General features: G+C 52.8%; 1 protein-coding gene across 1 annotated transcript; it reads right to left on the bottom strand.

Annotated features, from left to right (window-relative positions):
• Nucleotides 1-214: 214 nt before the first annotated feature.
• On the bottom strand, nucleotides 215-9,726 carry DACT2 (dishevelled binding antagonist of beta catenin 2). Its single transcript, XM_060115380.1, has 4 exons — nucleotides 9,490-9,726; nucleotides 3,847-3,979; nucleotides 2,596-2,859; nucleotides 215-1,809 (listed from the first exon to the last, which is right to left on the bottom strand). Exons 1-4 carry the CDS (start codon nucleotides 9,724-9,726, stop codon nucleotides 215-217), a joined length of 2,229 nt encoding a protein of 742 aa, XP_059971363.1.
• Nucleotides 9,727-15,887: the final 6,161 nt, after the last annotated feature.

Genomic DNA, 15,887 nt, shown 5'->3' with positions numbered 1-15,887 from the left:
CTAACCTGTGGGCCGATGCAGCCAGGGACGGGCCCATCGTCTCCTCTGAGGGGACTCTTTTGGAAGGGCAGCTTCGGGGAGAAAACCAAGTGTCCAGGTGACACAGACCTGCACATCCAACACCGTGCGAGGCTGGGCCCGGCCTCAGCCACGAAAGGTCCCTTTGTGTCTGTGGCTCCCGGGCCCGGACGGGCCCTGCCATCGCCCAGCGACCTCACACCATGGTCATGACCTTCAGTGCGGCCGGCTGGAACCTGCGGATCTTCTTCTTCAGGGCCTTGGAGGCCTTGACGCGGCACAGCCTGGGCACTGGCGGCAGAGGGGGCCTGGAGCTGGCCGGGGCCCGCTGGCTGGAGCTCCCCCCGCCCTGGCCGCCGCCCTCCGAGGTGCTGCCACTGGACTCCCCGTCCCCGAAGCGGTTGGCCGTGTGGTCGCTGGCCTCGTCCCCGCTGCTCTCCGCGACGGTGGAGCGGAAGAGGGACGCACACTCGGCCGAGTGCTCCGAGCCGTCCGACCCGCTCCTGGCTCGGGCGTCCTGGCGGGGCAGCCTGGGCCTGGGTCTGGCGCACACGGGCCGCGGGCCGCTCCCTCTCCGGGCCGCCGGCCTATGGGGCCCCAGGCTGGGGTCCGGGCGGGCCCGGGCTGAGATCTCTACGGAGGACTGCCACCTGCGCTGCTTCCTCCGGGCCTCCCCGCCGGTCGCCACCAGTGGGGCTGCTTCCAAGGGGAACAAGGCCTGAGCTGACGCCTGGTGACCCTCTCGTCGGGCCACCAGCAGGGGGACGAAGAGGGACACGGGGTAGAGGCTGGACTCAGAGCAGGACCGGCCGGGCACCTCCCTGGCCGGGGTGGGCCTCCTGAGACCACCTCCCGACTCAGGGGGCGGCTGGGGGCCCCCGAGGGCGCCCCACTGAAGCTGCGGCCCCCCAAGCCTCAGTGCCTTGTCGCTGGTCCCCCTCTTGATCTTCACAGGCTTGGCCTTGGGGGGCCCCGTGGGGGAAGCTCCTCTGGCAGCAAAGTGCGGGCGGACACAGTGTCCGGGGGCCCGAGGGGGGCACTCCCCTCCCGCCCCCCCGCCCAGCGACCTGCCTCTGCCCGTCCAGCCGTGGAGAGCTGGCTGCTGACCCTGCGAGCAGGGAGCAGGGGCCTGGCCACAGCCCAGCCAGGGGGAGCCTGGACGGGCCTCCTGGTGCACGCAGCCGCGTGAGGGTCTGGGGCCCTCCTCTGGACGGCTGCTGGGGTGCAGGGTGCGCACAAGGGGCACAGGCCCCGGCTGCTCGATGCTGTCCCCACGGGCGGCCCCGCTCTGGGCCTCCCCTCCCACCTCCGCTCTCCCCCGGGCGCACACTGTCTTCTCCAGGCCACCTTCACTGTCCGCCCTCCGGCCCCCGAGCCCCTGCGGGGATAGGGACGCCTCCCGTCCTGGGGGTCCGCGCTCTCCCACACTGCCCCTCGCGGGTGGCCCTCGGCCCTGCAGTCGCAGCAGCCTCTCTATGTAGGCTCTGGCTGGGCCAGCCTCGAGGACCAGTCCAGTCCGAATGGAGCTCGGACCTGTGGCTCCAGGGAGGGGCCGACTGGGGGGCGAGGGGCCATCGCTCGGCACTGTCTCCTTGGTCAGAGTAAAGAGGGGGCTCTGCAAAGCCACGGCGTGCAGGGGGCTGGGGTACGGGTACACCTCCCTGCCCCCCTTGGACACCAGGTCACACTGGTACTTGGGGTCCATGCCGCGGCAGAGGAAGGAAGTGGCCTTGGGGTGTGCCCTGGCTTTCTGGAGCCCCACTTCAGCCGGCAGGGCTCTTTCAAGGTCACCTGGGAAGGAGAAGAAGAACAAAACATAAATAAGGGAAGAAGCAAGCACAGCCCTGGGGCACGAGGCCCTCCCCCTGGGCAGGACGAGGCCCCGGCCTCACACGTTCCTCGCCTGGACACGCTGGTGTCCTCTGTACACGTCCCATCACCCGGCTCCCATCACACTCCTTCCAGCCACAGCCTAGAAGGTGAGTCCTAGACCCTGACGTTCAGTCCTGCCCTTGTTCACCGAAGGTGCGGAGGACGCCCAGGGAGATGGGGCGCCGGTGACCACACGGTCATCGGGACAAGGTCTTGGAACAGACCTTCCCTGAGGCGTTCACAGGTGTGCAAGAAAGAAAACCCATGGATCCTAACGGCCCAGGTCTAGCATAAGGAATAAGATGCATCTCTTCCTTCTGGGACCCTCTGAAGAAAAAGAACGGCTCTTCCCTGGCTGGTGGGGGGAACTGCATGTGAGCTGAACTCGCTCAACGTCCACGTGCAGCGCTGCTCCCACCCTAGTCCCCGGCGGCAGCCACGAGGGCTGTGGAAGGGTGTGAACGGATGTTCATTTTAAATAAGACGAGAAGCCTTTTATTGCAACAGCCCTGCTACAAGGAACACAGGTGGGCGTTTGATGCCTACCTCCATCCAAAACCCAAAAAAGCCCACAGAAAATATGGGGATCGGGAACTGCCTCCTTCCTTGTATGGGCTCGGAACCACCCCCGACCGTGTTTGGGGCTCGGGAGCCGCCCCACCTGGGATGGGGCTCAGCGCCGCCCCCGCTCCCGCCTCCCCTTACCTGTGGACACTGGGCGGGGCCGGGACTCGCCTTGCAGCAGCTGGCCGGCGCCTCCCTCACTGGCCTGGGGCTCCCACGCAGGCAAGGGGACCCCACACACAGTGGTCTCATCTGCTGACCGGGGCCGGCAGTCTCCCGTGCCGGGCCTGGCCTCCGGGGTGGCAGGCAGCACAGCGCCCAGAGAGGAGGACATGCAGTCGCTGCACACGGACGTGCAGGAGGTGGACAGGGAACAGGACCCGCCGTCGCTCAGCTCGTAGAAGCCTGCACGGGGGCACAGAGGCTATCGCTGTGGTCTGGGGGGCCCTGCGCTGAGGGGCTGGGGGTCTCAGGGAAGCGGGCCTGGGGGCGGGGAGGTGCCCGGGGCTGGAATGCCCGGGACGCCGCCCCACCTCTGTCTCCTGTTGCCCACCACCTGCTCATCCCTCTCCTGGGTGAGTGGCTCACGTCCCCCCGTGTGACCTCCGGCTTCCAGCCCCGTAAGAGGGAGCCTGGCATCCTCCCCCGCCCCTCCTCGTGCCCGCCAAGCTCATCTGAGGCAGGCATCAGAGAAGGGGCAGCGTCTGGGGAGGCCCCCCGGCCCGGCCCTGCTACATGATTGACAACCCAGACCGTGACAGGATTTTGCAAACTGAAAAAAAGCGAAAGACAGGGCAGAGAACACTGTACTTGGGAAGACGCTGGTCTCCTAGGTTTGCCGTTTGAGCTGCTGTCTGAGCCTGGAATCTGGAGAGAAAGCCCATGTGCCCAGGACCATGAAGGTCAGAACGACCCTAACCATCGCTACGTGACCTTGAAAGGAGGGCGCACAGGGCCGCAGGGGAGGAAACTGTACTGATTTTAGACTGTAGACTTAAAAAAAGACTCTTGCTGTCACATAAAAGTTATTATTTACAATCTCCATGTTGATTCAACATAAACAGAACCCAGAATCCGTCTCAGTCCAGAGAAGGGTGAGAAACTCATGGGTTTTTTTTCCATCAAAAGTAATATTTTTCCAATTAAACAATGAGTATGTACACACCCACTCTCTCCCTCTCTCTCCCCGTTTTCCCAAGTGCATTTAAATAAAAGTATTAAAAGTATTTCATCTTCAGTATTCTCCAATAACGTGCTCTTTCAGGCTTGCATACAGCTCCTGACCCTCTGGTGGCCTGAGCACAGAGGCGGGTTCACCACGTCAGCCCTGCCGGGCAGTGCTGCTCCCCGGGGTGAGTGACAGAGGGTCCAGGGCCCGAGCGGGCGCCATACCCGAGCTGGGCCTGCTGTCGCTGTCCGGGGCCTCGCTGGAGGTTCTGCGCACGTCCAGCTGCAGCTCGCTGATCTGCTGGTCCAGCTGGTCCAAGTGGGTTTTCAGGCCGACGTCCTGAAGTCTTAAACGGTTCTCAGAAGGAAAACAGGGAGACATAAAACTGCTCTGTGTACAGAAATGGAAACTGGAGGCTCCACGTGAAGCTACATCACACATACAACTTAACTCCCCAAACCCACAGGCCAGCTCCCACCTGACAGCTCCCACTTCCTCACACCAAACCACCTCTATGACCCCTCCCGCCTCTAGGACCCCTCCCGCCTCCAGCACGTCTTCCAAGTGCAGACTTTTCTTTGCCAGCAATTTTCAATTAGACATTTCTTTATAAGAATGTGGAGTAATACAGCTTATGAGAGTGGAATGAGGACCAAAAACAGCCAAGGACACCCAGTCTGGCAGGAGCCACCGATAATATTTTCAATGTCTTTTTCCATCTACGTAAGAATCTACTTTCCCAGGCTCGCGCCTCGTGGACCTTGTGTTTGGTACCCGTATCACCACGTTCCTTCACCGCAGCCCGTCCATGGCACCTGGGGAGGGCTGAGCTTTCGGCTCTTCAGGGGGACAGGAAAGTCCCCAGGAGAGAAAAAGGCCCTGCCTCTGCAGAGTCTTAGCTCCCATATCACAGGTGGCATTTTGAACGGTTACGGTTTTGTAGGGCTTTCAGGGAAGAGGGAGGGACGCTGCAGGAGGAAAAAGCTCAGCGCCTGGGATCAGCGCAGCCTGAACACCTGCCCCAGGAGGCAGGATCTTTCTGGTTTAGGGTCCACATCTCAACTCTGTCCTCCGAGGCTCTAGCTTCTCCAGGCCTCAGCTTCCCTGGCTGTAAAACGGGTTACTGTGAGTGTCAACCACACATATCTGTGTGTGTATATCATGTAATATACATATAGCACATGCACGTGGTTAACGCTCACAATATACATTCACACACATACACACACGTGAATCATATGTCTGTAAAACAACACTGTTTCATAAATGCTGACTTCCCTCCTTCAGTGATAAAACTTCACCTTGTTTTCAAGGTCCACTACCTAAATTTCTTGCTTTGATTAGCAATTAAGTTTAAGGCAAATAATTAATGAATGGGATTATGCCGGTCACCCTGTTTGAGAAAATGATCAATTGTGTTTCAAATTCTTATATAGGAAATGAGGAATTACTTCAGTAGCTTCAATAATCTGAGAAGTCAGTCCAAGGGGGAAGCAGGTGGCGGGAATTTCTGATTCTTATGGGAGAACTACGTTGGCGCAGACTGTTCCCATACTACCAGGGGCAGGGGCCCATGGCCCAGCACCTGGTGAGTGGCAGACCACCACACCCAAATCCACTTTCCTCAGGACCCAGTGCAAAGGTCTCAGAACAACCTCCAAGTTTTGTAGCAAGGGAGTCTCCCAGCCTCATGTAATAGTATCTGTAAACATAACACTACAAAAACCCAGAATTTAATCAAAACGTACACACCCAGGACCACCCAGAGTAGCCTGAACATCCTGGCACGTTTTCACAAAGGGAAACGCTCCCCAGGTGGACAGCACTACCTGACAGCCAGAGCGGCGGGGACAGCAAAGGTGGGCTCCCGGCCCATCACTATCCAAGTAAAAAACACTCAGACAAACGAAGGGAATTTTTACTGCAAATGACTTTTCTTCTAATGTCGTAAAATGAGACCACGGTACTGGCAGAGAGTTCAGTTCCTCTGTTCGTCCACACTTCGACGTTTAAAAACATGGATTTGACCCCTTCTCTTCCAAATCACGATGTCCTCTTTCTTCTGAAAGGGGACCTCTCTGGATTCCATAGATGGCTTCTCTCCTCCCTCTCCAATCCCCCTCCCCCCAAAAAAGTGACCCTGGCGTGTTTGTGCTGGAATAATTGCTTTGTGATTAATGTTTGCCCAGCCCGGCCTACAGCCAGTGGCTTCTGATTAGTGTCGAGGGGCACAGCCACACAGGCCCCCGGGTGCCCTCCGATGATTACTGCGTCCCCAGGACCCCGCTGCATGGCAACAGGGCTTTGTCACTCAGGATTGGCACTGTCCTCCGTAACCCTTCCCCCGTCCCTCGCTGGGGGGTTTTATGTCTCTGCTTTTCATTAACTCCTTGGTCTCTAACTCTGTGCTAAGTCAAAGGTTCCTTATGGCACCAGGACTGAGCATAACCCACTGCGGAGCCAGGCACACAGCATCGACTTCCATGTATTTCTGCAGGGAAAATGTGTTACAGAGACGTCAGCGCCAAGTAAATGTGACTGCTGTGTCACACGGGTTCCCTCCAGAGCAGCGAGCCAGTCTGTGCGGCCGCCAGCCCTCTCTACTCACTGTAGGCCTTCAGGCTCAGGGGCTGGGCAGCGCATCCTGTCTGAATCCCCTGAACCTGGGCGAGGGGCAGGGGTTCCGGTGTAAGGGAGAGCACAGCCTGGTTCCCAGGAGCTGGGAGCCCCGGGGCATCCACACAGACCCCAGGGCTCCCCGCCACACCCGTTAACTCAGACTCTAGGGCACGCCTGGGAATCTGCATTTTGACAAGCTTCCCTGGGACCAATTTTTTATGACCACAAAAGTTTGAGAACTTCTACCTAGGGAATGCCATTCAAAACAAATATCTGGCTTAGTCCTTTCTTCGAGATGTTGACTTTACATGCCATAAAAGACTGATCCGATTTCCACTTGCTTTGCCCTTTTGTTCCCCATCTACAATTCGGCTTTCCAGCCTTCTCAAACCTTTACGGCAGATTGAGAGGACAAAAATGAAAAACGTCCCAAAGTTCAGGATACAGAGATGGCGTCTAAAACACCTCCGTTCTTTCCTTGAAAGCTGAGAACATGCACAGGAAGCATTTTCTGCATGAGTTCCATGGCACTGCAAGTGCCCTGTGGGTGGGTAAATATTACTACCTAGCTTGAAAAGAAGTCCTTCAAAGGGCCAGGGTCACAGATTAGCCTCGGGGATAACAAGCACTAGTGCCACAGAAGGAAGCCTTGCCCAGCCCCGTGGATGCTTCCCCCTCCTCTGTGACCCTGAGCGAGTTCGTTCCCCTGAGAGGTCACGGAGCAAGCATGGTCGGTCCAAGGAAGACACCAGACGTCTTGATTACAGCCGCAGACCCTCAGCTCCTGCAGTGCTCAATGCCGGCACCTGCCAGGGAGGAGGAGATGCTGCCATTCAGGGTCAGGACAAGTCGTGACCAGCAAAACAACCACCAGGAAATTCTCCAGCACCAGTTTCCCTGCAGGTCCCCAGAGCCTTTCCTCACATCCCACCTGGGGTGCCCGCTGGCGCCTCCTGGTGGGAGATGGAGCTTCCAGGCTCCTCTGGGGCATCCAAATCTTTCCGCGTCAGTGTTGCTGGGAACATAACGCTTATAAAAATGGGAATGGCAGCCTCTTCTCGGGGAATGACAATCTCCCTGGAAGGCACAGACAGGTGAGCACAGGACCGGCCAAACAGTAAGGGTTGCTTTGGTCAGAGGTCATGGGGGTTACATTAGCTTAGAAATCTAGAACGTGGAGATAGTAAATACTGAAATCATCTTCCGCTTTGTTACAGCAGTAAAACTTGCTCATTTACTTATTCAACAAATACTAAGTACCTACTGCGAGCTTCCTGTTGTGACTGTAGACACAGCAATTAAAAAGGTGTAGCTCGTTCGTTCTGGTAAGTGTTAATGTGATGACTTCTCCTAACTGCAGTTGAAATCCCCCCTGAAATGCTCAAGCTCATTCTCACTTGGGAACGTCTGTGGGACAAAGCTGCTGAGGGTCAGGTAAAAGTTCTTCCTGTCTCCACACCTGAATGGTGACCCATGCCCCGGTTAACCCCAGGGTGTGGGTAGGAGGGGCCCCGATTAGCCGGGAGTTAGTGAAGTGTGGGCCTGGGGCTGGAGATGAAGGCCTTTTGATTGTACCCTGCATCATAGAACTAGGATCACTCCTAATTTTTTCTCTGTAAGAAAAATGTGAACGTGTTAATCCCTGGGCTGGTGTCACACACATTCAATTATTCTTCTCTTTTGATCACATAATCTGTGCCAAGAACAAAGTTTCAAGACAAAGGGTGCGTGTTCCTTCTGGTCCCCACATTAAAAAATAAATAAATAAAACAAAAGAAAACCTGTTTGAACTTCTCTCCCAAAAGGCTACCCGTAATTAGAGGCTGAGTGCTCACAAGTCTGATTTGTATATTACTTAAGCCAAGTTAATCATCAACTGGATTCTAGCTCCCCCGACAGAACAATTCACAGCAGCATCGCAAAGCTCCTTCCTGCCACACGCATGTCATGCATCTTCCCAGGCTCTGTGTGCCTCTCCAAGCTCCAGTGAAAGGTAGGATGTGTCTGGGTGCACACATGCACGCACACACACACACACACACACACACAGGTAAGCTAAACCTGCAGCTGTGACTGGATAAGATGGGGGGTGAGAAGCCTATGAAAGTTCCACTTGGTAACTAGCTCCTTCCTTTGCAAAGCAGCCGCGGAATCACAGGACGAGAGGCTGCACAGTCAGGGCCCCCCCTTGCCATGTGGGAAGATCGCAGGAGTCCTGGGACACACCTTAAGACGCTGAGCTTCCCGATTCTCTAATCCAGAAGCAGCTAACAAATCATTGACACGACTGCGCTAAGCTGATAGCAAAGCAGCAGCCTCATCCAGGCTACTCTGTAAAGACAGCAACCTTTAAACAGGGCAGATTTAATTTCTCATTTAAAAGACATTCCCCTTGAAGTACTACAGTCAACTCTACCAAATAGACATCTTTCAATACAACCTTCTAATTTTTCCTTTAAAAAATACTGCAACCCTGCAAAAAACTCTTGAGTTTTTTCTAATACATGAGATGAAACCATACGTTAGATAAATAACCGAGGCAATCACCTGAGAAGTGTCTTCAATGGTACAAAAGGGACCCGCGTTTGGAGGAGCCCTAGCAGCGGGGAGAAGGCCGGTGGGAAAGCAGGCCCAGGAGGCCCAGTGGGGTTCCACCGCCTCTGCGTTCAGAGGACACACCTCTTTTCATAGGTCAGGTTACATTTTAAAGTCGGAGAGGCCCTCATCGGATACATGCTCTCCACAACATCTCATTACAGTGACACGACCCCAGAGCTCAACCTGAACACATCACTGGGGACAATTCGGGGGACACTTGGCACGCTGGCACTGCTGTCCCCAGACCCACGCAGCAGGGAGAGGCTGGCACCGGGAGCAGGACACCAGGATCCCAAGTAGCCTCCAGCAGGGAAAACCGATTGAATGCGTTCTTATCAGCAAAACTCCAACCAACAGGAATACATCCTGAAGTCTGTCTGCGCTGGGAAGTAGGCAGAGCCGGGCGCAGCCCCGATGCGCGGCTCGGCGCGGGCGGCCCGGCCGGGCTGCTTTCAGGGCCAGGATGCCTAGCCTCGCGCCTCAGGCCTCCGCGTCCCTCTCATTCGGGACCGAGCTGCGTCCCTTGAAATCGCCGAGGGTGCCCCCCGATCGGCCGGGCGGCCCGTCCGCCTGCTGCTAGCCGGGTGGACCGGGTCCCCGCGGCCCCGCGCGCCCGGAGCAGCCCCGCGATCCCCGCACGCGCTCCTTACCAGCTGCTCCTGCAGCGCCGCCAGCGCCGCCTCCAGCCGCAGCTCGTGGGCGCGGGGGCCGCGGGGGGCGGCGGGCCCGGGCGGGGGCTGCACGGCCAGGGCGCCCCACACGCGCGCCTGCTGCCTGGCGCGGAGCCCCTGCAGCTCGTGCAGCCCCGCGAGGGCCGCGCGCAGCCTGGCGCCCACCCTGCGGCGGTCCCAGCCCGCGGGCCCCGGCGGGCCGCCCGGCGCCCACATCCCGCGCTCGACCCGCGCGGCTGCCCGGAGCCTCCCCGGCCTCCGAGCGGCGCCGGGCGGTGCGCGCGGCCTCCGCGCCGCCTCTCCCCGCCCCCGGCCCGCGGGTCGCCAAGGCGGGGTGGGACCTATCGGTGGCCGCGGAGGCGGTGTCTGCACACGCCCAGGGGTCACAGCGGCCGCCCCCGGGCCCGCCCCGTCGGCGGAGCCCCACGCCCTTGGGGACCCGGGCCGCGCGCTCCGGGGCGCCCGGAAGGCGCGCGGTGACCCTCTAGGGGCCCCGAGGGAAGGAGGAGCCGGGTGGGCGCAGGTGAAGGGGCGAAAGTGGACCAAACACGGAGAAAGGTCTTGTTCAGGTTAAAAGCAATGTTTTTAAGGTAAATTATTGGATAGTTCCCCATTGTAAGGACCGCGTTACCATTATGAACTCACTAGCACTTGGGAAAAAGTCCACTTTTCCTGGAAACCTCAGCTTGTGTTTTTTTTTTTTTTTTAATAATAGTAGCTTTATTGAGATATAATTCACATACCATTTGATTCCCCTATTTAACACGTACAATCCAATGGTCCCTTAGTATTGTATATTCACCAAGTTGTGCAACTATCACCACAATCAATTTTATAACATTTTTACCACCCCCCAAAAAAGCTCGGTGCCCCTTAGCGGTCACCCTCCATTTCCCCGCTGCACCCAACACTAAGCTGCCTGTTTGGGAGGTTTTATATAAATAGAATCACACAATAGGTTGCCTTTTTTTTTTTTTTTTTTTAAAGAAGGTGTTGGGGGTAGGAGTTTATTTATTTATTTTTGCTGCGTTGGGTCTTTGTTTCTGCGCAAGGGCTTTCTCTAGTTGCGGCGAGCAGGGGCCACTCTTCATCGCGGTGCATGGGCTTCTCACTATCGCGGCCTCTCTTGTTGTGGAGCACAGGTACCAGACGCACAGGCTCAGTAGTTGTGGCTCAGGGGCCTAGTTGCTCCGCGGCATGTGGTATCCTCCCAGACCAGGACTCGAACCTGTGTCCTTTGCATTAACAGGCAGATTCTCAACCACTGCGCCACCAGGGAAGCCCAAGGTGGCCTTTTAGGACTGGCTTCTTTTACTGAGCATATTTTCAAGGTTCATCCACGTTGTAGCAAGTATCAGTACTTCACTCCTTTTTACCGGTAAATAATGTTCCGTTGTATGGCAGGACCATTTTTTATTTATCCATTTATTCCTTAACGGGTTGTTTCCACTTTCTGACTATTATGAATAGTGCTGCTGCTATGGCTGTTCATGTACAAGTTTTTGTGTAGAAATATGTTTTCATTTATCTTGGGTGTTTACCTAAGAGTGGAATTCCTGGCTCATAGGTAACTTCTGTGTTTAATCTTTTGAGGGACAGCCAGGCTGCTTCCCAAAGTGGCTGCACTGTTTTACTTTCCCACCAGCATTGCATGAAGGCTGCAAATGCTCCACACCCTCACCAGCATTCGTCTTTTTGGTCTTAGCCATTCCAGTATGTAGGAAGTGGTATCCCATTGTGATTTTGATTTCCATTTCCCTGATGGCAAGTGATGCTGGTATCTGGCTATTTGTGTGTCTTCTTTAGAGAAATGTCTGTTCAGATCGTTTGCCTATTTATTAAAACTGGGTTGTCTTTTTATTATTGAGATGTAAATATTCTTTATGTATTCCAGATACAATTCCATTATCAGGTATATGATTTGTGAATATTTTGTTCACTCTGTGGGGTATCCTTTCACTTTCTTGATAATGTACTTTTCAGCAAAAAGTTTTTAATTTTGATTAAGTCCAATTTATCTATTTTTCTTTTGTTGCCTGTACTTTTGGTGTCATATCTAAGAAACCATTGCCTAATCCAAGGTCAAAGCTTATTTCTGTGCTTTTTTCTAAGATTTTAAAAATAGTTTTAGTGCTTACGTTTAAGTCTTTGATCTGTTTTTAGTTAATTTTTGTATATGATGTGAGGTAGGGGTCCAACTTCATTTTTAAACGTGTGGGTATTCAGTTTTCCCAGAACCATTTGTTGCAAAGACAATTCTTTCCCCATTAAATTGTCTTGGGACATTTGTTGAAAATCAGTTGATTCAGAAAAATCAATTTCTGGATTCTCAATTCTATTTCACTGGTGTATATGTCTATCCTTACGCCAACTCCATATCGTTTTGGTTACTGTAGCTTTGTGGTAAGTTTTAAAGTCAGGAAATGTGAGTCATCCAACTCTGTTCTTTTTCAAGACTGTTTTGGCTATTCAGGCTCCCTTGCATTTCCACATGAATTTTAAGATCAGCTTGTCAATTTCCTCAAAGAAGCCAGCTGGGATTTTCATGGAGATTGCAGAGGAATCTGTCAGTTGATTGGAGAAGTATTGCTACCTTAAGGTTGAGATGTCTGAACTATAAACGTGGGATGTTTTCCATTTGTTCAGGCTTTCTTCAATTAACAGTGTTCTGTAGTTTTCAGTGTACAAGTCTTGCACTTCTTTTGTTAAATTTATTTCTAAACACTTTATTCTTTTTCAAATTATTGTAAATGGAAATGTTTTTCGATTTCATTTTCAGAATGTTCATTGCTAGTGTATAGAAATAAGTAACTGATTTTTGTATATTGATCTAAGCAAACTTGTTGAATTTTTTATTAGTTCTAATGGATTTTTAGTGGATTCCTTTGCATTTTAAAAAATTTTCAAGATCATGTCATCTGGAAATAGATATTTTCACTTCTTACTTTTGTATCTGGATGCTTCTAAATTCTTTTTCTTGCCTTATTGCTCTGCCTAGAACTTCCAGTACATGTTGAATGGAAGTGGTGAGAACAGGCATCCTTGCCTTCTTCCTGTTCTTGGGGTGGAGGGAGGAGCATTCAGCCTTTAACTATTGAGTATGATGTTAGCTGCAGGTTTTTCTTTAGATGCCTTTTATCAGAATGAGGAAGTTCCTTTTGATTCCTAGTTTCTTGAGTGTTTGTATCATTGAGTTTTTCAGGTTATTTTATGTTTCTTTTGTGTTTTCCTTGGTTGTCTGCACTTGTCTTATCTAATATTGAGAAAAAGTATGAGACTGAGACTTAAGAGGCCTCAGTTCTGACCTCTTTTGCCTTCAGTTTTCTCAACTATATAATGAGTGTATTGAAGATTGCTGGTGCTGCTTTTTTTAAGTAAAAACATTTATGATTCCTCCTTACATTTTGTTCCAAAGAGAGATTTAGAGAGAGGGAGAGACTGGCTATGCTCCCTTTATTGGTTATCTCTCTTCTCCCCATCTATGACTCTCTTAATGGTGTCTTTTGGAGAACAGAGGTTCTTAATTTTTATGGAGTCTTATTTATCACTGATCCTGTTTGTGCCATTTTAAAGAAATGTTTGCTTCAGGAAATTCAAGCTCTTGAAGATATTATTTAAAGCTGCTTCTAGAAACTTTATTATTTTACCTTTCTTATTTAGATCTACAATCCACATAGAATGGCTTTTTGTTTATTGTATGAGACAGGGAGATCACAATTTACTTTTTCTCAAACACATCCCAGTGCAATATTTATTGCCCCAAATACCTTAGTGTGTATTTCCTACACAAAGGTATTATTTTAACCAAATTCAATCATTAAATCAGGAAACTGATTTGATTCATAATTACCATCTAATTTTCAGGTCTAGTGCAGGTTTTACCAATTATTCCATTTAACATCCTTTGGATCAGAACAACCCCCTCCAGACTTAACCGTCCTGTCCTGCTGGTCTCTGTCAGCCTGGAGCAGGGGCCCCATCTATCCTTGGCCTATGACTTAGCACTTTTGAAGACTGCATTTTCAGAACCCATTATTTTGTAGGATGCTCCTTGATTTCCTCTTGCTGAAGTTTCCTCCTGGGTCAGGTTATGCTTCTGAGGCAGGAATATCAAAAGTGACACTGTACTCTTGTACATCTCACCAAGGGGCACATAGCTTCAACTTGACCATTCCTGACACTGCCCACACTGACCACCTCATCTGTATCAATAGCACTGTCTTTCACCTGTCCGTCTATCCGGTCATCTGTCTGTGTAAGATCTATCCAGCATCTATCTATCTATCTATCTTTTCTCCATTCCTTCCTGCCTGCCTGCCTTCCTTCCTTCCTTCCTTCCTTCCTTCATCCATCCGTCTATCTACCAGTCCATTTATCTATCTATCTGTAGCTGATCAATTGTTCAGGATAGGAAGGGAGGGGAAGTGGGGGAAGAAAAGAAAGAAGCAAGAGCCCAAAGAGTGCTGTTGGGTTTTATCCTCCATGTGAGGTGGCAGGAGGAGGGTCCCGGAGTCCTTGGTGCTGGCCTAGGGCAGTGGGTGGGCAGAAATGCTGGACCGCCTTTGCTGAACTGTGGGCAGCTGTGCACCTGTCTCTGAAGGTGGGCACACCTGGGGTTGGAATGAAGGGCTCTATATGGCCAGTTGCCCCTACACTCTGACCTCTAATGTTCTGAGATTTAGGGGTGCATTGAGGGGGGCTGAGGGCTCTCCACTCCCCAAAATGTGCCGGGAGCCTTGCTGAGGGGGAGGCTCCTGCGTCCTTAGTGCTCTTGGGAGCGGCTACCACATTCCTGTCCCCTCCATCCCTGGGGCGGGAAGGATGCTGGGTCTAGACTGCAGATCCTGCCCTGAGCTTCCATGAGGCTCGCATGTCAGCTGTCACCTACACTCCCCTGGGGTGACAGTGTATTCAGGTCGCAGGGGCGGGCCTTTCCTTTGTGAGTATTGGAGGGTCTGAAAGTATGTGACTTATTCAATGATCATACATCCACGTAGCTGAAAAGATTATTATTTAACTATAACTAAATAGCAATGAAAGAAATGTTTCTAAGATGCCAAGAAAGAACAAACTGAATTAAACGTTGTGACTGTGAGTGTATGAAACGTGCACCTGCAGGGCTTATGGAGCATAAGACAATTAAGACAGTCATTGGCAAGGACAGCAGTGTGGGAAGACGCCGGGTGAGCCTTTTCCCACAACTAGGGCACCTGACGGCCGCTGCTGGGGGAGCCTGACACCCGAGGGGACGGGAGGAACCCCCAAGTGAACTGGTAGGGCGTGGGGGGACTGAGGGGGAGGAGAAGTGGAGGCCAGGCAGGATCGGAGCCGCAGAGGCCAGGGAGATCAGAGAAGCAGGCGGGAGGGACCCTCCAGGAGGAGTGGGAGAGGAGTGGAGGGCGATCGCCTGGCTCACTTGGGCACGGGGAGACTACTGAGCTCCCAGGCCGATCCCCTGCCCTCCAAATCCCCCTCCAGGCTGCGTGGGTCCTTGGGGGCATAGGAGGGAGTCTGGGGAGATCAGGAGAGGCAGGCGGGAAGGGCTCTCCAGGACCAGAGGAGCAGGAGAGGAGAGGAGAGCATTTGACCCACCCACTCGAGCCCAGGAAGCCTGCTGGGCTCCCAGGTGAGGTCCCTGCCCTCTGAGACCAGGGGTGGGGGCCACGCCTAGGCCCCTTCTGCTCCTTGAGCCTAAGCCCCAGCCCCCACAGTCCCCAGGGCCTTTTCCAGCCCTGTGGGTCCTGAGCATAGGCCCCACCCATCCCCCAAACCTCGCCCTTGCTTAGGCCCCGTCCTCCACAGCCAAGGCCTTTACTCCCCCCCTTTTTCTTTTCTTTCTTCTTCTTTTTTTTTCCTTTTCCCTCCTCCTCTTTTTTACTATTGTGGTACTGATGTACCTTCTGGTTGTTGATTCTTCTATATTTTGATTTTTATATTCTTTCTGACATATCTGTTAGTTTCCTAGTCTAATTTTATTTTTTACTTTGTTATTGTTCTCTTTTTTTCTTTTCTTTTTTCTTTTTTTTTTTTTTTTTTTTTGGTCACCGCATGCAGCTTGCGGGATCTTGGTTCACAAGCCGAAGGTCAGGTGAAGCTCCTGTAGTGGGAGCTGTGAGTCCAAACCCCTGGACTAACAGAGAACCTCAGACCCCAGGGAATATTCATCAGAGTGAGGTCTCACCGAGTTTCTCATCTCAGCACCAAGACCCAGCTCTACCCAACAGCCTACAAATTCCAGTGTTGGAAGCCTCAGGCCCAACAACCAGTAAGACAAGAATACAATCCCACTCATAAAAAAAAATTTTTTTAATGAGATGGCAAAAAAATATGTCACAGATGAAGGGGCAAGGTAAAAACCTACAAGACCAAATAAATGA

Source organism: Mesoplodon densirostris, chromosome 12 (assembly GCF_025265405.1).
Source record: "Mesoplodon densirostris isolate mMesDen1 chromosome 12, mMesDen1 primary haplotype, whole genome shotgun sequence".
Taxonomy (NCBI): Eukaryota; Metazoa; Chordata; class Mammalia; order Artiodactyla; family Ziphiidae; genus Mesoplodon; species Mesoplodon densirostris.
This window is presented reverse-complemented; position numbering and strand designations above follow the sequence as displayed.